At 36.6% G+C, this 27026-nt stretch overlaps 1 protein-coding gene across 1 annotated transcript in view; it reads left to right on the forward strand.

Annotated features, from left to right (window-relative positions):
* Positions 1-27026, forward strand: part of LOC150077755 (cell adhesion molecule Dscam1-like) — a 173812-nt gene that overhangs the window by 94872 nt on the left and 51914 nt on the right. Inside the window, exons 3-6 of the mRNA XM_090384234.1 lie at positions 17024-17185; positions 17523-17672; positions 24167-24460; positions 24552-24821. Of these exons, the coding sequence (XP_090240360.1) occupies positions 17024-17185; positions 17523-17672; positions 24167-24460; positions 24552-24821 (876 nt within the window). The remainder of the gene's footprint in view (positions 1-17023; positions 17186-17522; positions 17673-24166; positions 24461-24551; positions 24822-27026) is intronic.

Genomic DNA, 27026 nt, shown 5'->3' on the forward strand with positions numbered 1-27026 from the left:
TTTACAATTTTATTTTGCGACCAATGTCAGGGAGAAAGCTTGTCGTGAACCTCATGGAGCCATACATACAGACCGTCTCGTGTTCAATACTCAAGCGGCTGGACATAGAGCTGCAGCTGGATGCTCAACCGTGACATCGAGTATGCACTGTTGGTATACTAGACCCATCCATTCCCGAAGAATGGTATTCTCAAGATCCCAACATCTACGTTGGCCACCAAATTCTGCAGATCTGATTGCAATTGAGAATGCCTGTGATATGTCGGTAAGAGCAGTTTCGGCTTTGCAGATCTCTATGGATCCCAATACAACAGCTGACAAATACCTAATGGAAGAATGGTCCAAATTTGGAGATAGATTCCTTCAGACACCTAGTGGAATTCATGCCACGACGTGTATGGAATGTGATTCCAGAAAATGGTGGTCCTATTGGATATTGAACAAAAGTTTATATTTTTTTGACCCGTGAGTGTTACTGTTTCGTTGTGGGTGCAAATGAAAACATAGTACCTGCTGACTGTTGATCAGAAAAGCGTGCCAACAGATTGTTAACTAAATAATCGAAATAAGACCATGTTCGACTCCTTTTAATCAAATAAGAAAGAAGCAGAAGTTCACAACCATCACCGCCATGTTTATATAGCAAAGGCGCTTCCATTAGTGTCATATTCCAAGCATTGAATGCATGCAACCATTGTGTCGACATCTGTGTTCTTAAATTTGCACGTACATAACAAATTTCCTGTAAGCTATCTCTAAGCAATGACAAAATCTGAAAAGACTTTTACATCGATCTTATTGTTTTCGTTGTATCCCTGTCTGCTTCCACCAGACACACTTCGATACATAAATCTTCCTGTTATAACCTTCAAAGATTGACGTCTACAATAAGAATGATGGCTTTCTACAAAATTCGTATTTGGCTGCCGGTAATCTATATATTTCTTAAGAGTGCACACAATTCGTACAGACATTTCATAAATCGAAAAAAATGATGCCAACTTTTATTTCTTAATCGTAAGACAATGTGATTGAACGACGTCTTGAACATCTTTGACGAGAAAAACGTCATACTTTGAGCTAGATGAAGGGCAGATTTTTCATCCAGCAAACAGGCAAATCGATCACGGCATATACACGCAATTTACAGACAATATACTGACTCCTCATAGCCTTAGTTGCTTTTTTGCTTAACACGCATATATAGCAAACATAACACATTTCAGTTTAGCAAATATGCGTTCTTACTGTTAAAGAAATCTCGAGTTCTTACTGTTAAAGAGTTCATCCCACAAGTGTTCCATAGGATTCAAATCTGTAACTTCCTACGTATCGTCCATGTATTAATATCAGATTCTGTGGCCAGCCACAGAACTCTTGATTGGCAATATTCAATGAGAACTGATGAGATATAAGTACCGCTCTTCTGAGCGTTCTCGAGCTCCCTTTCCGGCTGTAATAGCACCATAACGATTCAATTTCTACTTCCAATTATTTCTATTTAGTGTAAGATATCCGAATTCGAGTAGTGAAACGAGAGAGTAGAGTAGTACGCGCGTTTCAGTTGACCATCACTATATTTAGCAATAAACTTGACTGCTAAATAGAATGACGTTCTTGTATTATCACTATCTTGCTTTCTATCACTTGAATGCACCCCAGTGTGCGCTTTGCACATAGACTTAAGGATTTGAAAACGGCATATACAGTAGTGGACAAAAAATATATTTATATTCAAGTCAGGCGGTGCGTGTGACATCAGATAACCAAATGGAAAGACTTTGGGGCATAGTAGAGAATGGACAATGAATGTTGGAGTGACAGTAAAGAAGAACTGTCGTAAATTTATACACGAAGAGGGGGGGGTATAGTTGTCTGGCTTATTTATCTTCCCATAATCAAGTAGAGTGCACACCATTCTGAAGAAAAGCTTTAAAGAGGAATTGCAAATACAATTGACCCGAAGCTATAATCTGCAGCAGTTTGATCATCAAACTTCACAAAAGCCACAGTTGCCTAGTCAATAAGTTCCTTTCAAACAACCCCCTATTGTCAAAAAATTGTAAACAATAGGTGGATATAACTGTGAGAAGGTATTGTCATGGAAACCGGCACATGTTATCCGATATATGGCAAAAGAGCTTCTTTTCGAGCGCTTTCAGAGCACAATGTTCACTATCTGTCAGGAGGAGGGTACTAGCGTCAGCTTTATCTCTTCGTATCTATAGTAACCCGGTTTTATGCAGAAATAAATCCAGCAGTAAAACATCTACTTCTCGAGCCTTTTAATATCACAGTAGACTGTTATTGGGGCCCTGAAAGAGAAGTCTAGCAGTTGTACAAGCCGTAAAAGAGCTGGTGAAGGTATAAAGAAAAGCTAAAAGTACGAAGGAACAAGGAAAAAAAATCATGCCAAGAGAGAGAAGATTGTGGGAGTAGAAGAAAACGAACCACCAAAGTGCTTCGAAGCAAGAAAACAGGAGGAGCATGCCTCATCCATCCGGTATTTTCTCTGTCACATCTCTCAGGTGATATCGATTACAGTGGCCAAGTCTTTATGTTGCTCCTTGCAAGATTGTAGCGGAAAAAATAACAAACGCCAGTCGTTTTTGTGTATATGCATACAGTGGAAATAAAGCTGGCAGGGGGAGCTCTACTTGAGGTCTTTTTGAAGAATGTTTTCTCTTCTTACACGCCTTGTAAGTAGGCAGAGACTAACAGAAACGTGAACTTTCTTTATGAAAGAACCGGCAAAGAAGAGACTCTTCTTTAATCGCTGGAGTTGGGTGTGATTTTAATTTTAATTGTTTATTAAGAACTTGGGTCCTGTCTTTAAAATACAATCAAGTATTAAGTAACAGCTTGGCATGATTGCGAAAAATATCCGCGTACTAAAAGTGTCCTCTTAGAATCTGTTGAGCTGGCACAGTTCCAAATGCAGTTAAGGATGAAAAGGCAGTGTTGTCCTCTTAATTAGGGTGTCCGCTAATGAATTCTGGAGATAACACCCCTTACTTCTTTAAATTGAGATTATAAGTGAAATACAAAACCTATCTTTTATCTTTGCTTGGGTGGAACGAATAGAAATGTCTTTAAATCTCGATGAACATTTGAAGGGGGGGTTTCTTAATTCTTTTCGCTTGTTTGCCCTAGCGTTTATTCGAATAAAGAAGAGATCTTTGCAAGCGAAGCAAGCTGGAAATTGTGTTAATGATGCCACAGACGTTGCAGCTACTTTTGTTTCGAGAAAAACTCGCAGAGTATAAGAAATTAGATTAATCGTCTTTTGCTGGAATGTCTGAAGAGTCATTCATCTACATAGCTTTAAATTACAGGGATTCTACTGAGCAAGAACAACGCCCACAGAGACAAGATTTTAAACACTTCCCCGAAACACTTCCACAGCGTGTTTTGACATAACCTACCCTAAAGAAACATTAATCAGTTGCAGCCGGATTATTAACCGGCGGCTAATATACCTTGCTCTACTAAGGTCTGTGATTGGCTTGAGTTCGCTTTATTGCTGTATCCTTTGGGATAAAAATCTATTTAAATAATGTGCTACTTCTTTTCGATGAGTTTCACTACTATCAGCCAAATACTGTTAATTTTTTTAAAAGTTTTAATCTTTTTAATTAAAACAACGTACATGAAAAAGATGGCACTGTCCATTAAATATCCGGCAATCATCTGTTGATGATCAACCACTTCCTACCCAAGCACCATCTACAGACACAATTATAAATGTGCCCTTTAGTCCTTCGGGGACACCATAGTACGATTTTGAATACAAGATGGCACGAGTTAACAGGCTTCCAGCATGGAATTATAACAGAGTGCAAGGCCTGTTGGTCTTGGACCGTAAACCAAAGAAAAACTGCTTTGTAGAGACAATTCACAGTACATGGTCTACCATTCTGATGGTAGTTCCTGGATGAGGAAGATACTCGGAGAAAACTACTGCTGGGATGTATCGTCCCTCGTGTGACCTGAGATCATTGGTTATTTGGACAAAAACATGAATGCCGAGGTCTGTTTAGATGACCTGGACAATAATGAGTTGTGCTAGCTCGTACGTTGTCATATCGCTCGGGTGAAGGCGGACTGGTTTGAGCATATGAATGCTGAAAACTTGGCTTGGCCAGTCCAGATCCCTAACCTCAATCTTCTCGAGAACTTCTAGGATGAATTGGTATGGCGGAGTGCTTATGAGAAGAAACTGCCCAAGAAACAGACCTGCACTGGTCGCTGCTTTGAAGGCCGAATGGAGGACAATATCCAAAGACATTTACAATAGATTGTTGGACAGTGTACCATGGAGACTGGAGGCTATCAAAAAAAGCTAAAGGTAATTAAAAACTTTATTTGTGGATACGCAGATGTCCGGATATTACTGGATAACACGATAATTTTTTCCCAATTTTTTCATATTTTCTCCAAGAATTCAGTTTTGGGCCAAAAACAAAACCCCATCACTACAGTACAGAAAGATAAAGCTCAGATAAGGACAAAGGAAGTTCGGTTTACGGGATAAAATGCAAAGATTAATGATGTACAGAATTTTAATTATACATCATACATAATCTCTTTATTGTTTGGCCATGCTAATACACAGAAATTTTAGAGCTTTCCTAATAATATCGTTTTATTTTACGATCCTTTGGAAATGGTCCAAAATTAAAAAAAAAAAAAAAACAAACGAACTTTAAGGAAAACTGGTAATGCATAATTTTTGTACTCCACTTTACACGCATCCTGCTTTTTCACACGTGCCTTCTAAATTAGAAACTCCCCCTCCTCTCTAATTAGAATTTATGACTTAAACGCTTCCCTCTCTGGCATTAATTAATAAGCTACATTCACCGTGAAAGATATTAGTTATAATAAATTCTAATTAAATGGATTAGTAATTAATATTTTCCAATATGCGACACAGAGAGCAATATGTTCATAAATAAAGTTTTATTGAGTATAAAAATGGCTGGAAAGAGCCCCCGATTTATTTACAAAGTTGATTGCAACAGCAAAGAATTATTATTACCTGTTGTTAAAAGAAGATATAATCATAAAGCAATCACATCAATTTTATTTTAAACACGATACTTCACTGCTATTCAGAGACAAAATTTATCTTTCTTAAACCGGGAAAATCTTTTTTTTTTTTTTCATTGTTCTTGGACTTAATCTTTTGGTTTAATTCTGATGTCTTTGACCTATCAGGAAGACGTCCCTACCACTAACAACCGGACATGCATGACTATAATTAACATTTCTTTTCGAGAAAAATAATAAAGTATGCTGAAACTGTTAGCATCCAATGGTGGAGAGTGTTCCAGTCTCCATGGAACACTGTTCACCAGAGGTTTGTAAGTAAATGTTCTTCAGTGTTTTCCATTATTCAGCCTTCAAAGCGGCGGCCAGTTCAGCTCTGATTTTTTTTTTTTTTTTTTTTTTTTTTTGGGGTAGTCTCTTCTCAAACGCACCAGACAACCCAAGTCATCCCAGAGGCTTTCTACAGGATTGAGATCTGGGCTCTGGGTTGACCAGTTCAACTTTTTGCCGCTCATGTCCTCAAACCAATTGTCCAGGACATCTAGACACACCTCAGCATTCATGGTTTTATCCAAAACAACCAATGGTTCCGGGCCAAACCATGACAAACAACTCCAGACCATCATGCTGCCTCAACCAAACTTCCTTGTTGGAAAAATACAGTCCAACAACTGGTTTTCTTCGGACATCCACCACAACCAGGCAATATCAGACTGTAGACCACGTACCATAACTTGTCACTCCAAAGCATAGCTTTCCACTGGTCTACGGTCCAAGAGCAGTGGACCTTGCACGAAGCTATGCGGCGTCTTGTGGATGACTGCACAACCCTTGTGGAAAGCTCCATGATATAACTCACATCATGCAACGCCCTGCGCACTGTACTGGTGTTGACATGTGCCCCAATCTTTCCACTGTGGTTTTGTGTGCTGCGACTACATCGACCTGCATCCCGAGCTGACGATTCTTGCAGTGCTCTCTTTTCACGTTTCGTCAACTTAGGAGGTTTTTCGGGTAGTTTCCTGAAGCTATCATAACCAGTCCATTGCCATTTGCAGATCACATCACCAATTATTAACCAAAGAATCAATCTTCAGTACAGTTGAAATCCTGTGTATAGTTGTGTCTGACGTGTGGTGCATGGGTAAAACGTGACCAATCATCAACAGAGGTGGTTCTCATTGTTAATGGTAAGACAGCCTAGTTTCTGTGCGTTTTCTGCTGGTGCTTTCCTTTTCTACTCATACGTCTATGGAATGGACACTGTTCTTCTGAGTGAGCAGTTCTAGTTTATTTTTAATTTCCCCCTAAATAAATAAAACAGTCCGAATCCAATCTTATCAAACTAACTTTTATTCTTCTGTTTCTTCATGTATCCCATTCTTTTCTGGAGAGAACTATTCAAATGGGTGCTTCCCAGAATTGCAATTTACGGAAATTTCATTTCAGTATAAACCCAGTTGCTTTTAGGGAATTGTGACAAAGAAAGGATGATAATAAATGCCGTTCTCAATTTTCAGAAATCCCTACGATAAAACGATATGCGATGTCTGCGAAACAGGAAAAGAATAAAATGGGTTTCCACCCTTCGAAGGCAGTCATTCGGGCACTTCTAGTACCGAAACCAGACAATATCCTCACAGTCGACGAAGATGCGTTAGCAGAAAGAGTACCAAAGCGACAACACTCACTCTTGGATAAATTAAGATATCTATTATTCAGTGGCAATCTGATTGAAATACAATCGAAACCTGCTCGTAGAAGGTCCTCTGGAGATACGGTGTACAGAATGATTTTAAATCATCTTTGTAAAATACTGCAATAATTAAAGACCAACACCAGCCAGGAATTAAAAATTTTACTATAAAAATAAAATATACAGAATATAATGAAATACTGTGATACACTATCGGAAGACTAAAATATTGCAATAAAATAAACTGCCATGGACCTGCTTGTACGTAACTTTTTGAAAGATCATGGTAGTGATCTTTCAAAAAAGATCATGGTAGTGCTAGCGAGGCAAAACTCAACGCCTTTACAAATATCATCGATACTTAGTAACCATCTAGCACTTAATTTATCATCCTGTTCCAAGACCAACCTTACACAATGCACCCCATGTCTAATGGGGATACATGTGAACAAAGATACAACGTCAAACGAGATCATACGTTCATCTTCACCTATAGACTGGCTTCTTATAAAGTTTACAAATTCCTTGCTATCTTTAACTACTAAACTGGTCCATGGCAGGTCCATGGCACGGCAATGGGTTCCCCCATTAGTGCCATTGTGGCCAATTTGGCAATGGAGGAACTGGAAACCATTGTGTTCCATCAGTTGGATTTCCCCATGCGCGAGTGGAGATATGTTCACCATTTTTAAAAAAAAAATATTGCAAACTACACTTTTAACATTTTATCGTAGTTTATTTTATTGTAATGTTTTAGTCTTCCGATAGTGTATCACAGTATTTCATTATATTCTGTATATTTTATTTTTATAGTAAAATTTTTAATTCCTGGCTGGTGTTGGTCTTTAATTATTGCAGTATGGAATTTCCCAGCCCCATAGGCCTGTTTGAAGATATCTTTGTAAAAATTGACGATGGAATTTTAAAATAGAAATTTCCATGGTTGGTTCTTTAAACCACTTTATCATCTTAAAAGCGGATGAAGAAACCCACATTAGAATAATTTATGTGCGAGTCCATTTTGAAGAACAGAATCATTCAGAGAAGATGTGCTAATGTATTATTATATATAAATAATTTTCATAATAATAAATAAATTAATTAATAAACAATAAAAATTCAAATAAAACAGAATTTTTACACTCTTCCGTGAAAGTTCTCTTTCACTCAGTTCTGCTTTAAATTGAGTCAGAATCCATCCTTACTTCCTCCACCTTGGGAGGCATCGTGTTCCACTGTTCAACAACCCGCTGCCCATGGGTGGACTTCATGAGATCGAATCTTATGTTATTTCCTGAGATTTTATATTTGTTTTCCCTGCTTCTTGTCTCACCAACGACGAATTACAAACAGACCTTCACTTAACTCAACTCTTTCAGAGCTTTATAAATCTCAATCAGATCGTCAGATGTCTAGTTGTCAAACTATGTAGTCCAGGCCTTTTCTCCATATGAGTATCGATTTGCATTCATCACCAATCCGGTCCCCATTCTTTGAATCCTCTGGTCACCATTCTTTGAATCCGCTCTGAAAGTAGTATGTCTTTCTTCCGATGCCGTATCCAAACCTGAACACTATATTTCAAATGCGGTTCTAAGCATTTTCCATCTTGAACCACTTTTGCTCCTCTCCCCTCTAGCTTACACGTTACTCCAGAATTTCTCTTCCCAAATTATAGATCTCTTGGGTAGCACAGTTGGTAGAATCGCCGTTCTCCTAGTGGAAGAGACATGAGTTCCAGTACCGTCGATGATATCAGTAATTTCTATGGGCCTTTTTCACAACCTGGCTGAGTTAGTTGGCCTCAAGAGACAGTGGCATGGTTTTCTGTCACAGAGGTTTGGTTTTTTTTTTTTTTTTTTTTTTTTTTTGCCAACAAACAGAAAATCAACTACAGAACACACGCAATTTACAGACAGTATAAACGGAACAATATGGCCTTAGTCGCTGATGCTTCTAAAACCCTACTATTATAAAAAAACATCAACAAATTATTATAACCTTACATTTAGAAGCATTGAACTTTAGTTGAAATATTTCAGACCATATATGTAGCCGATCTAACCTTTAAAAATCAACATGGCCTGGCTCTAATTGTTAACCATCTTTCTCACCTTCAAATCATCAGCAGAATTTGAAATCTTTCCTTGAATACCCTCTTCTATAACATTTATGAAAATTATAAACAGAAGGAGACGAACATCGATCCCTGAGGAATCCTACTTCTTAGGCTGGTCCATCCTGAGGACTGACCATTTATAAAAATTCTCTATCTTCTATCTTTCAGCTAGTCTACGATCCAGCGTAGGAACTTACTAGTAATTCCTATTTCTTCCAGTTTATATAGCAGCCTTCCATGAGAAACGGTTCAAAATCTTCACTAAAGTCTAGATATATAATCACAAAGCTATTATCTGAATCCAAATGTTTTGAATAATTTATCAGATAGATTGAGCGTGATCTTTCCTGAACGAACCCATGCTGTGATTTATTCAAGATACCATTCTTATTAAGATAGTACTGAATCACATCCTTCACTACAAACTCCATGACCTTCCATACCACGGAAGTCATACTCAGTGGCCGATTGTTACCCAATTTCTCTTTGCACCACCCTTGTTTATTGAGGAGATATTAGCTCTTCTCTAGTCCAAGTATATTTTTCACACAGTTTAATGAGGATCATATTAGCATTCCAAATTGTGTGATAGGTTCACATGAAGCCTGTTTTAATTATAGCTGAATATATATAAGCCCAAATGCATATACAGTACATAAACCTCACTTGCCAACCATTTTGGTATCTTAAGTATAAGGAATTTGATCACCGGTACGAAAAGATTTGTGGCTTCGAGGATTAATCTCTTATTTCCAATAAAACAGTTGTATCCAATACCACAAAGTAGTCATTCCAACTAATAGATCCCAAAAAATATCTCAGTCCATTAGAGTCCACTCCTTTGAAGTTGAATCTCTTGCTTTTACCTTTGATCACACAAGTTTCTTTAGATACAATCCCTTTTTCTTATTAAAATCCCCAAACACTAAAGATATTATAAGCTGTAGTACTTGGTGACGTGTGTGGGTTAAAATTGGAAAAACCGACGAAGATATTTGTTGGCATCCTACTTGAATTTCTGGAGATTGTAATTGTATGGAAATACGCGTGAAGAATGGTTGTTCCAGAAAGATGAAGTTGAAGGGATAAGTGAGGAAGAAGAAAAGTCGGTTCTGTGAGTTTTAAATCGGATCGTGTTTCGACCAGGTTCTAAGTGAGAGCTGGTAATCCAGAGCTGGTAATTCAGAAGAACAGTGCCCCATGGAAGTATCTATAATAAAAAAGTGTAATATTAGGGCCAGATGAAAACTAATTTATCTGCCCACGTGTAAATTGCGTGTGTTCCCTTGTCGATTTCCCTGCCGGAAGGGAAGGGGAAACTTTTCTATCCACGCCTCAGACCTTCTATCTCATCCATGAAGCGACAAAAGTCCACAAAATTTTTTCACGTCATTGATGGAATTCGAACTTGAGCTTTTCCACACAGTGTAGGGAGGACGATGATTATAACCCTGACCCAACTGCGAAGACTGAGGAGTAGCTATAAAAAAAGATGCAACAAAAACAGGAGGCCTATAAGACACAGACTGGAGCGACTACGCAGAAGACTGGTCATTAATTAAACTGATTGCCCACTTTTCAATGGAGTCCAGCAGCCTGAGAGAAAGGTTTTAGAGGAATCCCACCGGATGTGCGAACAATATTCCATGGTAGGACAGATTTGAGATTTGTACAGAGTGAGTAGGTATTTAGAAGAAGAGTAATGCCGAGTGAGAAAGAGAGAAAACCGGTTTTTAGATGCATAGGAAGCAATATTTGTGAGTGCTTATGCCAAGAGAGATGAGAAATCAGGGAAATTAATCGCCAGTAGAGATATGTGATTTCATCTAGAAAACTGAGTGTCATCGAATATAAGCACAGGAGTAGTAAATACTTGTTTTCCAGTTATAACACAGGACTGAGTTTTAGGAGGATTGAACTTAACTAAGTTATCTTTGTCCCATGGAGATCAGATTTTAAGGAATTGATAAAGGATATTTGAGAAGTTTAAGCTGTTTGTGCAAGGCAAGGTTTCTTAAACTGGAAAGTAGATTGCAATGCGCTATCAGCATTGCAATCTACTTTCCAGTTTAAGGAGGAAAAGAGTGGGAGAAAGCCTGAACTATGGGGAACACCAAGCATTACCAGAGATGTTAAGGGACAGAGAATCATCTTCCATCACTCGCTTGTGGAAGATATGAAAGATATGAATGATGGAAGGTATGAAAAATACGATGGAAGATATGAAATGTGAAGAGCGATTGCTTCAGTTTCACCAAACTTTTCCATTGAATTGTCCATATTTGGGTAACATAAGCCAGGTTATCACCAGTGGATCGACACTGACGGAATCCATACTGGCAATCGTTGATCAGATGGAAGGTTTCTAGATAGTTTCAGAGTTACCGATTAATTGATTTCTCCATCTTTAGAAAGAGTAGAAGTAATTGCAATAGGAAGATAATTGGATGAGAAGGATTTGTTACCCTTAAAAGGAACTGGCTGGATACGAGAAAACAGGAATAAGCTCAGTACAGAGGTTTGGAGAAAATGTGTAGAAAAAACCATCAGGACCTAGAGATTTTTGGATAACAAGATTGTTCAAAATCCTTCTGACATCCTTTTGACGAAATTCAAAAGAATATCACAGGAGTAATTGAATGGAGTGTACTGGGAACGCTAGGAAGTGGTTTCCCAAGATCGTCAATACAAGAGTTGTAAGAAAAGTAGGATACTAGACAGTCGGCTTTTTCTTTAGCTGAGGAGGAAATCGAACCATCACGATTTTAACTGTCGTAGGAGTTCAGATTGGCAAAAGTTGCGGCCCATTAGTGATTCCTCATGATGTCATGCATTGCCGTGCAAAGCAACTGATGGTACTAAAGGAATGAGGAGAAGGATAGTACCTTTAGAGTCATAGGTAATGATTAGCATCACCTCCCTGTTTAATGTCTATTTTCGGAGTTATTTTTAGCCGATGATAATCATTCAGAATATGCCAGCAAACAAGATACCTGATAGTCCAACCTAATATTCCTAGCGTGTCATAATAAATTATATCCAAGGAATTTTTAAAAAAAAAATTTAATGGATTCAAATTTTCCATTAAAGTCTTTGGTAGGAAAACAGGATCTTTACCTCCAAGAATCCGTTTTCTTAAATCAAAGTTGATCAAGTAGTGTTTCCCAATGATTGCTTTAATTTTTTTTTACAAAAAGGTCAAGACTGATCTCTGAGAGACTGAATTTTGCCCAAAACTTACCTTCATAATTAATATAAGAATGAACTGGAGTAAAGTAGATGGATATTCTACTACTATCTACTGATGGATATTACCTGTTATCTGGACCCACTCTAATCTGTACAAGTACAATTACATCCCATAGGGAACTGTACCAAAAGCGACATCAGTGACTTTATTACATATTTTCTTTAAATTATCGTAGGAAGCAGTGTCAAGCAATAGCCTATAACTCTCCCAGACAACTTGCATCCAAATATGAGTTCTGCGTCTGTAAAACCAGAAATAACTTAAGATGAAGGAATCCATACTCCCTCGCCTGAGGTCAACTAAGTACAACACCGATTGAAAGGGTCTGCTAAAATCCTCTAGTCTCCGATGGGATTCATACAAAGACCTCTGGAAACGAGTGACAAATGGCGAACCCAATACTGTCAGGAGGATGTCGTTAGAAACGTCATTCAAAGTGGAGCAATCGAAACCTGGCTGAAAACAGTCTTTAAAGTAGCTGTGACACTTTCAAAGAAGATCTCGCTTTACGAGGTTATTTCCTAAGGTCCTTGGTGGGACAAGAATTATTACCAAAGTATGTGAGTGATAACTAAACTGTATGGAATCTTGAATCCAGTTAATGACTCGAAAACCGATAGAAACTGATAGGTGATAAAAATTGATAGGATTAGGTATTTTCCAAGCTCATCTAACAAAACCAAAAAAATACTGGTTTAAATTTATATCAGAGAAAGTGGAAAGTCACGTAATTTAGCAAATTTACAGAAATATATAGAGAAGAAATTAAGTAAATAAGAGCTATCCTGGAATAAATAGCTTAAAATTACATACAATGATGCAGGAATTATAATTTAGCAATATAATAAAGCCGCGTTAGATAGGAATAAATAGAAATGTGTTACGCCCTCTTTCAGCCAAGTTTAAAATTATTGAATTATTTTATTTAAGATATACCTTGAAGTCTGTAAAATAATCCAACACTCGTTTGATGTATTTAAGGATCTGTGCAAAAAATATTGACATTTCTTCTTCTTATAAATGTTTGAAAGGACAAACTTGTCCTATTATCTGCTTTTGAGGGCACAGAAAAATTTAAATGAATAGGTAATTCAACGGTGGTCATTCTCAGACATTCCCTTTACATCGTATTACCTGGTATTGTACTACTTTCAAACAGATGGCCTCACCAAAACATTAAATGCTCATTTTTTTTTAAAGATAACACTGCCATGACAGCCTGTTTCTCAACTAACTGGTCCCTCATTATAAAGAAGCAGTACATCACAATTATGAAAGCTGCAATTACCAGGGCGAACAATACTACAGCAAATCATTGCTGTCAGTATTATTATTTATGTCTAAATATTTATTTACTAAAATGCAGTACTCTAAAATTGTTCAACTACTAAGCATACTTTTCTAAAATCTGGAAATTTTTTAAAATTTATGTTCTCTCAATTTCAGAAATTTCCCGATTTTAAAATAAAAATTAATATATTTTCTAAATTTCAATTTTTAAAAATTGAAAAGGGGGATTCATAGTTGTATAGTCAATACCTGACATCATTGGCAAATACTGACCACATGATTCATGCTTAACTCCATAATTCTTGTAAGCAATTTCCACAGTTGGAAATTTTACCTTTAATTTTGTAACAGTTTTAAGGCATTATTAGAAAAAATAATTGTATTCTCAATACCAGAGTAACAGTTAAAATATCTTAATATTTATTTTTGTTTCTTTTTAATAAAATAAATAAATTAACTAAAAATAGCTGTTTTAGCGAATACACTAAAATAAGTAATTATGAATTATTGTGTAATAATGATTATATAAAGTATCGTTGTATATAATGATTAAAATCATATCCCACGTAGTTTTTGAGATAAAATTCCATTAAATTTAGAAATTTTTCTTTTTTCGGTTTAATTAATTTTACTACTAAACATAGATTCCAGTCATGACCAACTGTACCATCCTACGAAGTTGGTCCGATGGTCTCATCTGATAGCGTTACTTTTAAAAATAAGACGGGGCTAGCAATGCAAAAATCTTATCCCACTTAATAGTTCGTTCGAAACTTCCTAGGAAAAACCAATAGATACACCTAGCACGCCAGATAACAACCGGCTCCCTGCTGATTTTCTAAAGCAGAGATGGACCGTACAGGGGATGATGTGAGTGTCATCATTCATCCCTAGTGGCAGATCCTATTATACAAACTCGATGTAATGGTCGTGACAAGCTATTTACATGGATACTATCATATATCAGAGCGACCCCTCGCTCTGCGCATCACAGAATACTCGATTAGTTTTTGCACCGAGTTAGTGCCTTGGCTGAACGTGTTCATCTCACCAAGCGAACACAGCATTCTTTTGTCGATCGAGAAGAGCAAAGCAGTTTTTTTTTTTATTATTATTTCCCTTTCTCTCTCCATCTTCTTCTTTTCTTACTATTCTTTCAAGTGGTTGACAAATGACTAGGTGTCCCTCGCAGTTTCGCACCGAAAATATAAAATAAAACAGAAGAGTGCCAAAAGTTTAAATATACCGGCAAAATGATCAAATGCTGCAACTTGTTCGTTCTTAATGGGTGAAAATAAGAAATAGCAGTTGTTATGGTTTTCAAGTTTACACAAAATGGCAGCTGTACCGCATCTTGAAAAGCTCAAATAGGTTCTTGCCATTTTCAGATCAATTTTGCTTAAATTTTCGAATATATCTTAATAAATGAATAAACAGTACAGTGCAACCGGTACTGTACTGTTTATTCATTTATCCATGGAACCCGGTACCATAGGCCTTTTCAATTATATCTTAATAATATATGTATAATTCTTATATAATAACACTGTATCGGAAAAATTTCTTAAGAATTTGTTTAGGTTGTCTCATAAAATTTGGTATAAAGCTAAATTTAACTCATTTTAAAAATCAGTCTCTGGAAAAAGCAATTCTTTAATGAAAAGGTGTCACCAAAATTTTTAACAAAAGGATTATATTTAAAAAAAATTTGTTTAAATTTTCGAAGATATCTTAATAATATAATTATAATTCGTATATAACACCACTGTATCGGAAATTTTCTTAAGATGTTGTTTAGATTTTCTCAAAAAAATTTATATAAAGTTAAATTTAACTCATTTTAAAAGTAATACCCTCTGGGATGGGATAAGCAATTCTTCAATGAAAAGGTATCACAAAAAAAAAAACTTAAAAAAAGGACCATATTATATAAAAAAAAATTCAGTTGAATTTTGTTTAAATTTTCGAATTATTCTTAATAATATAATTATAATTCGTATATAACAACACTGTATCAGAAATTTTCTTACGATTATGTTTAGATTTTCTGAAAAAAAAATTATACAAAGTTTAATTTAACTCATTTTAAAAATCATACCCTCTGGGAATATTTAAAAAAAATCAGCTCAAATTTGTTTAAATCTTCGAATTATTCTTAGTGATATATTATAATTCGCAAATAATAACACTGTACTGGAAAAGTTCGTAAGATTTTGTTCAGGTTTTTCCTTAAAATTTTATATAAAGTTAAATTTAACTCATTTTATAAACCATACCCTCTGAGAAGAGCAATTCTTCAAGAAAAGGTATTACCAAAAAATAAATAAATAAATAAATAAACTTTAAACAAAAAAGTTATATTTAAAAAAAATTGAGCTTAATTTTGTTTAAATTGTTGAAATATCTTAATAATATAATTATAATTCGTATATAATACCACTGTATTGGTAAAATTTGTTAATATTTTGTTCAGTTTTGTTTAGGTTTTTCTCATAAAATTTGATATACAGCTAATTTTTAATCATTTTAAAAATCATGCACCCTGGGAAAAGCGGTTCTTCAATGAAAAGGTATCTTCAAAAAAAAAAAGTATTATATTGAAAAAAATCCAATTAAATTACTGAAGTCATTATTATCGTATGAGGGTAAAAGTTCTAAAATTTCTCTAATCCTTGAAAAAAAAAAAAAGCCAATTTAACACTAGAAGTCATTACTAATGTGAGAATAATGCATTTATATAAGTTTGTTAATTGAATCTCTATGTTTTAAGCATATGTTTGAGACGAATAATAAATTACTGTTGTCAATTCTCTATTTCTCAACAAAAAACTAGATTTCTATTAAAGTGTAAATTAATTAAACGGTGTAATTGGATTATTATTAAATAGAAAAAAAATTAATTACGCCAAAACAATTAACAACGTTTGATATCATTTAAAAAAAAAATTCTGGTTTCTACAAAATGCTTTTTGGATTTTGTATGTAAATTAGCGAGTTAAGTGCTGATCACGTGTGCCATGGCTCGTGCGAACAATAAAATACGAAACTCTCGCTGTGACGTCACCACACAGATGGCTTACATTTTTAATTCATTCGTACAGCAGTAATTTACTTTTCCTCGAATGTCTGGTCATTTTAAATTATAACTAATAAAAAAAAGGTTTCATTATGAACAGGGAGATATTTTCTTCTCAAATCTCTGTATCCATCCCTTTCTAATTTCTTTTCAAACGTCAGTTTATTTTTCAAATATAATTCCAAAAGGTGAAAATAAATTAGTTTTAATAGCAAAATAGCTGAAGGTTATGCCATTTAACGCTCTTAAATGTCTCCTTCTGAGTAATCAGAAGAGGCGAAGTGAATTATTTCTAATAAAGAAATGCACTCTGGGGAGCCGTGGAACACAGCCATTAACTAAGGATTGGGTAATTCTCATCAGACCTTGGGCAATAAAATGTATCATTGGAAAGAACCATCTCGCATTATAAAATATGATATCCACGATGCAAGTTTCATCTTCTAGAGTAGTTGGAATGTTCCCTTGTACATCTGTATTGTTCCAACCATATATTAATTATAGTTTGTCAGTAAATCGTTCAGTTTTTCTATGTTGCAGTTGTCCTACAGCCTTATGAAGTCCACGTGTATAACCAGTTTGTGATACAAGGAAATACAGCAGTGCTAAGATGTCACGCTCCTGCCTTTGTACAGGATTACGTCAAGGTCACCTTGTGGATAAGGGATGATGGAGTTACGATTGGATCTCCGGGAGAAACAGGTAAGATGGAAAAATATAAATGAATTTTAATTACTAAATTTATTATCTCATTTTAAAAATACTTTGGAGTGTCCAGATACTTTTGGACAGACAGCGTACGTACGTATATATATGTTTGCACTTGGTGAGTAGCTGTATCTGTGAAAAATCTCTGTCTCTCTGCTATCTTTTTCATTTACGTTTTTCTTTCTTATTTTTCAGTTCTATCTTTCTTTCTCTTACTCGAACTGTCACTGAGGTTTTATCCGTGTTGGTTCATTTTATTTTCTCGCTGTTGTGCGGCAGGCGACAATTTATTTTGGGGAAAGAGTAACGTCACGTGTTCTGTGTGTTGCAGGAGACAAGTACGCAGTGCTGCCCACGGGGGAGCTGCTCATTAGGAACACGGCACCATCCGACGCTTTCCGGAGCTACCACTGTCAGGTCCACGACCGTCTCACAGGTGACACGAAGAGGAGCATCACCCCTGGCAAGCTGACTATAAAAGGTAAGGCAACAGCGGGATGTCTGGGGACAAATAATAGGGGATGCTGCATCAACCGGGAGGATTGATTACAGAATTAAGTCAACATCTCAGCAGTGCGCAAACACTTGAAATTGGATGTTGCACTGAACACCATCGTGTTTCTGTGGGAGGGAAAACGCCGGGGGAGTCATCAAAGGGAAGGAGACTATTTGTACGGGAAAATACATTATAAAAATTGCGAAACATTTTTAAAGATATTCTTGGGGAAACTCTAGAATAAATTATTTTCTTCGTAGGTGTATTCTTTCATCAGATTCTGTCTTAAGTTTAACGATCAGGAATGAAGATATTTACCACTTTGCGGGGACGGAAATCGTAGTGTCAGTGGTAACAACTTTTCACCATTTTCTTTGATGATATTTGCTCTTCTCTGGACATCTAAAGTGAATCTTTGGGTAGAAACAGAAAGCAATGTTTCAAAATATTTCTAGAATTATCTGCTTATAAAGTTAACACAGAGATTTATAAAAACACTTGTAAATTGAGAGAAGAGTAAAGAATGAACTAGTTAGTATTAGTAATCGCCGTATGTAATCGCCAGCCAAAAATATAAATAAATAAAAATAAATAATAATAGAATTAAATACAATAAATACTTAATAAATAATAATAAGAGAAAAAGAAATGGACAACTTATTCATTTCCCTCCTCCCGTAGGTAACTATTCAGCTGATCTTTGAATTTTCCCAAACTGGCAGCCTCAAGCACCCATGTAGGCAACTTATTCCAGTAATTTATAACTCGCTGGCTAAAATAAAACCTCCTACAATCCAGTCTCCCCCCGGTAACTTGATATTATGGCCCCTAGTTTTAGAATCATTTATAACCGTGAAAATTCAGTCCTCATTCATTTTACTTTTGCATCTCAGAGCCTTAAACGCCACAATGAAGTCTCCTCTAAGGTGCCTGGTTTCCAAGCTGTGCAACCCACATATTCGAAATTTTTCCTCATATGGACGCACTTTTGCCGATCTGACCAGGCGAGTTACCCCTCTTTGGACCCTTTCAAGAAGAAGAATGTCTTTCTTTAGGTACAGTCTCCATACCTGACCACAGTATTCCAAGTGTGATCTAACAATAGCCTTCTTTAATGGGATTATGACGTCCTTATCTCTACTAGCAATTGTTCGATAAATCATCGATAGGACACCATGGGCCTTCCACAACCTGTTTACAATGCTCAGACAACTTAAAGTCTGACTGTATCGTAACTTCCAAGTCCCATTCTTCCACTACTGACTTCAGTTCAACTCCACCAAGTGTACAAGTTATTTTGGGGTTATTCTTCCCCAGGTGCAATACCTTACACTTTACTGGATTAAAGCATAACTGCCATTTTTCTGACCGCTCCTGAAGTCTATCTAGGTCATTCTGAAGAAGCTCTGCTTGGCAACGACCATCATTAACTACTCTAACAATCTTTACATCATCTGCAAATTTAGACATCACGCCCTTTATCCCTTCATCGATGCCATTTGTGAAAATCAAAAACAGCAATGGTCCTAATACTGATCCTTGGGGAACCCCACTTCTTACATCAACCCAATCAGAGGAATAACTATTTATCACAACCTTTTGCCTCCTACCCTGAAGCCAAGATGATTAATAGATGGAGAGAGAGAGAACAGAAGAGATTTATCGAATGATAGATCGGTGTAGCTAGAGAGAGAAGGACTTTAGATTGCAAGAGAACGAATGGTCGAAAAATACAGAGATGGAAGCAGAGATAAATCGAGAAAGCAAGAAAGAGAGAGGGGAAAACGAAAAAGAGAGAGTGACACCGAGCAAACGATCGAAAACTAGATGAAAAAATGATGTGTACGTAGAGAACGAGAGAAAGAAAGAGATAGGTGTACCAACAAAAAGAGAACTGAAACGGCTATCGGACAGAGCAGCGAAAACAGAAGAAAAATGTGAGAAAGAAGTTCGAATAAACACCGCAAAAGAAAAGTGAAGGAGAGAAAAAGTGGTGACAGAAGAAATCCAGTGGGAAGAAAAAAAGACAGAAGGTGAGATGAAAATAGTTAAAGCGAAGAAGAGCCAAATGAAAATGTCGCATTTTTTTTCGTTTCGAATGTGTGCTCATTGAATTTGGAGTTTAAAGCACCCTTCGCGTTCGTAGCGTTGTCAGAGCTGTCAGCCGATTACCCCCCCCCCACCCCCGTTTACACCCCTTCATAAGCAGAAGAAAATCCAACGATAAAAAATCTCTTTCACATTTTAATTATGAATATGTAAGACTTCTGATCTTTTTTTTCCTTCACTTTTTAAGATTAGCGTCATTAAAAAACTGCTCACGCAGTCAATATTTCTGAAAATAATCCCTCTGCGTATCTTATTCGCTTTCAAATCAGCTTTGAGAGTGCTTGTTTGCAGGAACAGGAACACGTCGATTATCATCTTTCCCTAATCTCTAACTGGATTACGATGTAGTCAAAGGAGGGTTTCCCTCCTCGCGCAAACATTGGAAAGGCTTTTAATTAGGCGTCGACTAATTAATCTCTAATTTAGAGACGGGGCCGATGTGCATCCAGTGTGTGAACATTTCAACAATCTTACACGATTGTGGGATGGCGAAAGTTTCTAATGGTCGTCAGTGCACTTAAAGATATCTTCTCCGATAAAGCTGGCACAGATCCATCCGTTGGAGATTCATGGACTTTTAGAGTTTTCGCATTAGGGGACCACCTGAAGTCGACAATCAGCGAAACATCCCAAAATTATTGACGATAATGGTTCGAAGAAAACTTCGACTTTGACTAAAAATACCGCGAGGGTGTTGGAAACTCCCCGTATGTAGCCGATGCTAAACAAAAGTGTTAAATAGTCCATCGAAGCCATAAACGACATACACAACTGCATTAAAGTGGCTATTTATTAAGGATGCAGCATCCTCCGCATCCCATCATCCTCGACAGACTGCTTCCATTGTGCGCATAATTAAATTGTCCCGAAGTGTGGCCAAACAATTATCAGCCAACATCAGACAAACTTTGCGCGTTTCGCTAGATCTCATTTTTCTTTTATTTTTTTTTCTGGAGAGTGGCTGAAGTGAGATACGACTCTGCACCACATTATCCTCTTGGGTGTCATTTAGAAGAGCTGGGATGCTGTATAAATATGAACTCTTCATAGTCTACTTTAAATAAAGTCGACAGCCAGCGTTATAATTATGGTAATTAGAACACACCATTGGAGCGTTGCCAGCTACTCGCTGAATGCTAGCTTTTCTTCTAGAAGGCCTTTAAGTGTTCGTATCTTATTTCTCTACGCTCATTCCACTTGGAGTGATTGTATTACCCACTTCTAGTAGCATCCGGAGAATTTCCACAGAACCAAATACTTGTGTGTTTAGTTAGGCTTCAAAATTTGTATCAGTCCATACCTCATTCACTTCGCAACCACTTAAATGCATGTTTTAAAAACTCTCCGTTAAGATTATACAGTTCTGGTGCAGTACTTTGAATAAAGTGGATGTTTATTCAAGAAATTTCGAAGTATCCTAAGGAGGGAGGGCTAAAACTACATTAATTATCATTTTAAAACAAAACTCAATGTCTGTCGCCATATTGTTTTATATGGATAAGAATGCTCATCTTTGCATCCACTTTAACTCTGACGTGCGCCCCTGTCTTCTGGCCTTGATGAGACAGTTGCAATATTAACCGTACCCGATATTGTATTCACTATATTGAATTCCTCCAACTGTCCTTGTTTTCCGGATCATGGTAGAGAGTCCAAGATTCATCTCCAGTGACAACGACATTCAATAAACTTATTAACAGTTTCAAGAAAATCGTATTTGAATCCAGCTATCGCCTCCTCATTGGTGAATAACTAGACCGTATTATGGACATCCCAACTATGTACAAAAACGCAAACGAGTTTATTTTATACGAGTGGGTTGATACAGACGCCAGTCAAAAAGTAAATAAATTGATATTACAAAAGCACTTGACAATAATTCAACTCTACTTAGAGTTGATATTTTTCCTGACCACGTTGTTCGATCTCCCTGTTTCTTATTTGTAACAATAGCTTCTGTTTTTATTCTTTCTCTCTCTTGGTAAATTAGATAAAAGGCAGCTTTTTTGTCCTTAAGTAGACTGCACAAATTTCTAAAAGCATTTGTACAATCCGCTGTATTAAAATAGCGCTTGGGTCTAATGCTGGGAAAATTGAATTTTTAGTTTCCAACTCTTTTTTTTTTTGCAGTGAAATGCAAAAAAAAACAGTATGAAGTTAAACTCGATATTAAAGCTTCCCCTCTTTACTCAACTGTCGTTATCCCTCCCCTCCTAGAACTCCCTCCCTCGAAATTCGAGTCATCATACATTAATGTCCTAAATGTGCAATTCACTTATACTGTAATCCCTTGGCATCCGCACACAAACGAACGATAATGTCTTTTTTTTTTCCTTCTTCCGACAATTACACATCACAGTATCCCCAAAGAAGACAGTAGTTAGCTGTAATAATCTCTTCCAGCGAAAGAATTTTCCTAGGACTGATTTCTTATCTTTCTGCCTCATATGCAGATGGCATTTACTTCCAATATTTGCTTGATTCCAGCCGCTTCGCTTAATACCACATAATTAATGCGAATACGCTTTCGGCTGAAGGCGTATTCGCATTACTTCGATCGATAGGTCATCTCTGTCTTCCTACTACGAAGTAAGCCACGCCTCTATTTTATAATAACACTACCGAGTAATGAGACTGATTTTATTCAAACTCATATGGGCATATGAAAGCAGCTTTTCTATTTATCACGGATGACATATTCTGGACGGCCAGGTTATTAGGTGCACTCACTGGCTAAAATATTAGAAAACTTTGTTCAATTAAAGCCATCTTTTGCCTGAATTATATTAAGTACATGCCGTGCCGTGGGTTCCATTCCAGTCTGAGGGAGTCTGGTTACAGATTTGATCATTCTTCCAACAGGATATTTGTCAGCTTCTACACTGTGGTCGGAAGACAACTGCGATGGTGAACTGACCTTTCCAACATATCCTGGACAACAACTGGATACAGATCTACAACTGGATACAGAATTAGTTGGCCACTCTAAATGTTATAAATCTTGGAATGTTCCTGGAATCATTCAGATAACAATTTTTGCACGACGGATAGTTGCGCTGACCTTCTAAAGGCATGGGTGGATTCTGTCTATGCCAACAGAACAAGCTCCATACCATAACACCACCTCCATTCACTTGAGTGGTATACACGAAACAGTCTGGACGCATGGCGTCATGAGGTTCAAGCCAGATTCACAGCCTACCATTGGGGGAAAAAATTGTAAATCAAAAATCGTCAGACCACATGGTCTTTTTCCACTGTTCCACAGTCCAGTCCAGCCTTGGCATTGGAGGTACTACTCCAGTCGAATCATGTAAAAACTTACATTTGCATAACATACCTTTAATTATTTGTTGATGCCAGTTGCAAAAAGTCAATATTTTTTTGGACAGTGAGTGTACAACGATCTAATAATGAGTAGCATCTCCTTTAGCCTTCATAACAGCACGAAATCGTGGACATGGACTTTGTCCTCCGTGACAGTGTAGTGGTCTGCGTTCGATTCTATCTTCAATTGGGGCTGTACTTATCTGATCTCAAGAGGAGGGAGCAGGTTTTTTCCTTAAATTATTCCTGGGTTTTCCACGTACATTTGTATAGAAATAATACACAATGAAACAATATGGTCAAAGTCGTTGATGCTCCTAAAAACCAACAACAGCAATAGCATGGACTTTATATTTAGGTCACTTTCTTCTATACCGCATGCGTAATCACTGATAGCTGCGGCCTGCTTGGTAGGCTTCATGATTCCTTATGCCTCCCATCGAGTTCTTACGTCAACAAGTACTTCCATTAGTTGGATGTACTGCTAATGGCAGCCCTTCTTGGGTAGATGAGCTGCCATTTCTCAGCTAATCTGCTCAAGTTTTTCTAGATCTTGTTGTAGTAGCTTACTTTGATTACTGTCATTAACCACTCTGCCAACCTTTGTGTCGTCTGCAACCTTAGACATTATGCCTGATATACCTTAATGAACATCATGAATAAATATTGAAAACAATAATGGACCCCGCACTGAGCCCTAGGAGCCCTAATAACATTATTCCACGAAGAGTAGTGTCCATTAACCACTCGAATCCCACTCAACCATCCCTTTATTCACACCAGTAATAAAAAAATAATTTAAAGAAGTAAATGAATTATTTTATTATTGATAATTTATAAATGATTTAATGAAACACGTTATAATTTAATAAAATATTATTTTTAAAATTAATAAAATATAGAATATAATTTATTAAAATATTTTAAATAATTATTTAATTAAAATTTAATGCTTAATGTCAATAAATAAAAATTTAATAACTGATTAAATTAAATTCCTTTTAATTTTCTTTTAAAAACTGACCCCCATTATATTCCCACAGAACCGTACGCATCCCTTCCTCCAAGAATCACAGAGAGCAGGTCGTTCTTCCCAGTGCGAGAAATGGAGCAAGTTCATCTCCCATGTATAAGCGAGGGTCATCCAGCACCGCAACACTTTTGGTTCCGAAGAGACAAAGAATTGTTGACCCCTTTACAGTCCAACCAGTACGTTATTCAGAGAGGGGAGGTACTGGTATTGCAAAGGGCAGCGGTGTCGGACAGTGGTAGTTACGTATGTTACGTGAACAACAGCGTCGGAGAAGACAGGTCGTCTACGGAGCTTGTAGTACGATGTAAGTTCGGCAGGTCAAAAGCCGTGGTACATTTAGATGTATTTTACTCGTTTTCTCGAATACTTTAACATCCCTTTCTCGTTCTTTACAGCTACGCTATCTGTGAAGGTCGACCCCAGTATCCAAACAGCTGATGTCGGACGCCGAGCGGCTCTGTCGTGTAAAATTTCCGGCCATCCCATTCAGTCTGTTCGGTGGTTTAAAGACGCGCAGCCGTTGCTCATCAACAGTAGAATATCCCTAAGCAGAGGACACGCCTTAGAAATATTCCCCGTGAGGAGGGAAGATCGAGGAATGTACCAATGCTTCGCTCATAATAACGTCGAGGTAGTTCAAGGGACAGCGGAGCTTTTCATCGAAGGTAAAAACATCACATGACGCGGTTTATTTATTAATTTCGCAGCGTTCTTATTTAAACACCACCAGGTAGTTAAACCAAAAGTTTTTAGCTTTCAAGTACGTCCGAGATTAACGACGTAACAAATTGGCGCGTGATCCAAGCATAATTTCCAGCGTGCATTACATTGTTAACAAACCTCGTGCCCAAGCGTGTCCAGCATGCGATAGGATTGATCAGTTTTAGTCCGTGCTCGCGTGAAACAGCATTCACGCGAAACTCGTGAACTTGATAGATAGTCACGTGCCACAAACCGCATTGAAAACCGGAGAAATAGACGGCATTTCGAAATGATGGCGTTGCCATAGTAACGAGCCTGGGTTCTCTCTCTCCCGCCGCTATCACGACATGTTTGTTGCGGGCAAATTCACTATCAGATGTTCCACTTGAAGCATTTGGGAACGGACGAAATAATTATTTCGCTTTCGACCGCAAATTAAGTTGGGAAAGCTCCAGCGGACCAGAATTGGAATGTCGCTCAAGAGGTAATTATGACCCAATGGGTTTCCCAACAAAGTTAAAATTATCAACGACCAAAGGCCACACATTACTGCACCGTTCAACTTATTCACACATTTCTATTCGCATTTATACTAATGAACGGCTCCTAACTTCGATGCAAACACCATAAATTTTTCGAATTGGGAAAATGAATAAAATATTAATTATGTTGTTAAATAAATTGTAGTTTTGCATTTATTTTGGTTTATAGTGGTCATTTAAATATGGACTAAAGAATAAATAACGGGTTAGGCCTTCGCAGACGATTATGATATACCAAACACCCTCTGGCGGATCTCACAAGTTTACGCATTCCAAATTAACCTGAAAATAATAATTAAAAAAATATTCACTTGTTACAAATTAGTAGATGTCGCCACCTGCGCTCTAATCTCTCGTTATCATTTGTGTATAAATATCACTCTGGTTTATATTTCTTTTTGCTCTTCTTAAACAGCACTTAATTCAGCATTTCAATTAATTCGATGGTTGAAGTTGCAGCCTAATTATTACTGCTAATGTCAATAGTTAGACTTTCAGGAATATTTTATTTATTTATTCTTAAAACTAATTTATCCTTTAACGACCAGAAACAAAGTTCTCGCGTGCTTTTATTTTAACGACACTTCTGTAAAGCTTAATATTACTTTATCCAACTCATTAGAAGGTTCTTTTCTGTACTTTTTTATGGTTTCTTTTGCATTTATTTTATTCTCTATTATATTTTAAATTACATTCTTCATTTAAAATTGATTTCGTTATTTGTTTATTCACTTTCATTACGATAATTTTGTTTTCTTTCTGCTAAACAGCTATTTATTATCTGGCTTAAATTCTACGTTTGAAATTAGCAAATTTTATATATACAAATTATAATTAAGATTTTAACTATCCTGGACTATTTATCTGATTTATTCTTTTTCCATTTATTGTTTATATGAACTAATTAACTTGCAGTTAAATAGTCCAGATAAAAATATTAATTATGTTTAATCTTAAAAATCGTAATATCATTAAAAAAAATTCTTACAGTTTCATATATTTTCTTAAATTATGTATAAACTAAAATCATTTTAATTGTTTATTAATCTGTTTATTTTATTTTATTTTATTTTAACTCTTCTCATTATGCTCTCTTAATTTCAATATTTACGCTTTTATATATATATTTAGGGTTAAAAGCTTAAAACAAATTTTTAATTATTATAAATCTTTAACGCAATTATCATAAACTGTATCAGGGTGGCTTCTATACTTAATATATCAAGATGTATATAAAGACCTATAAAATCATCTTTAAAGTGCTCATAATTGTACACTACCCTCCAAAAAAGTATCTGGACAGACGTCCGTATCATCCTGACGTCCTTGAAACTCACTTCAGTACCTTGTCGGGTTTGCCCTTTGCCCTATGACACACTCTACCCTCCTGAATAAGCTTTCCATCAAAAAGTGATAGAATGCAGCAGGTCTTCCATACCTCCTGCAGACGTGTGACCAGTTGCGCCAATGTGGAATATGTTGGTCTGGCCCTGATCCGACATTTCAGTTCATCTCATAGGTGTTCCAATAAGGTTCAAATCTGAATCTCCGCAGGCCATTCCATGCCTATGAAACCATCCTCGAACAGCACAGAGGGTGTTATCCTGTTGAAACAAACAGCGGTTT

The sequence above is a fragment of the Mastigoproctus giganteus genome, chromosome 11, assembly GCF_048544385.1.
Source record: "Mastigoproctus giganteus isolate SK-2022 chromosome 11, ASM4854438v1, whole genome shotgun sequence".
Taxonomy (NCBI): Eukaryota; Metazoa; Arthropoda; class Arachnida; order Uropygi; family Thelyphonidae; genus Mastigoproctus; species Mastigoproctus giganteus.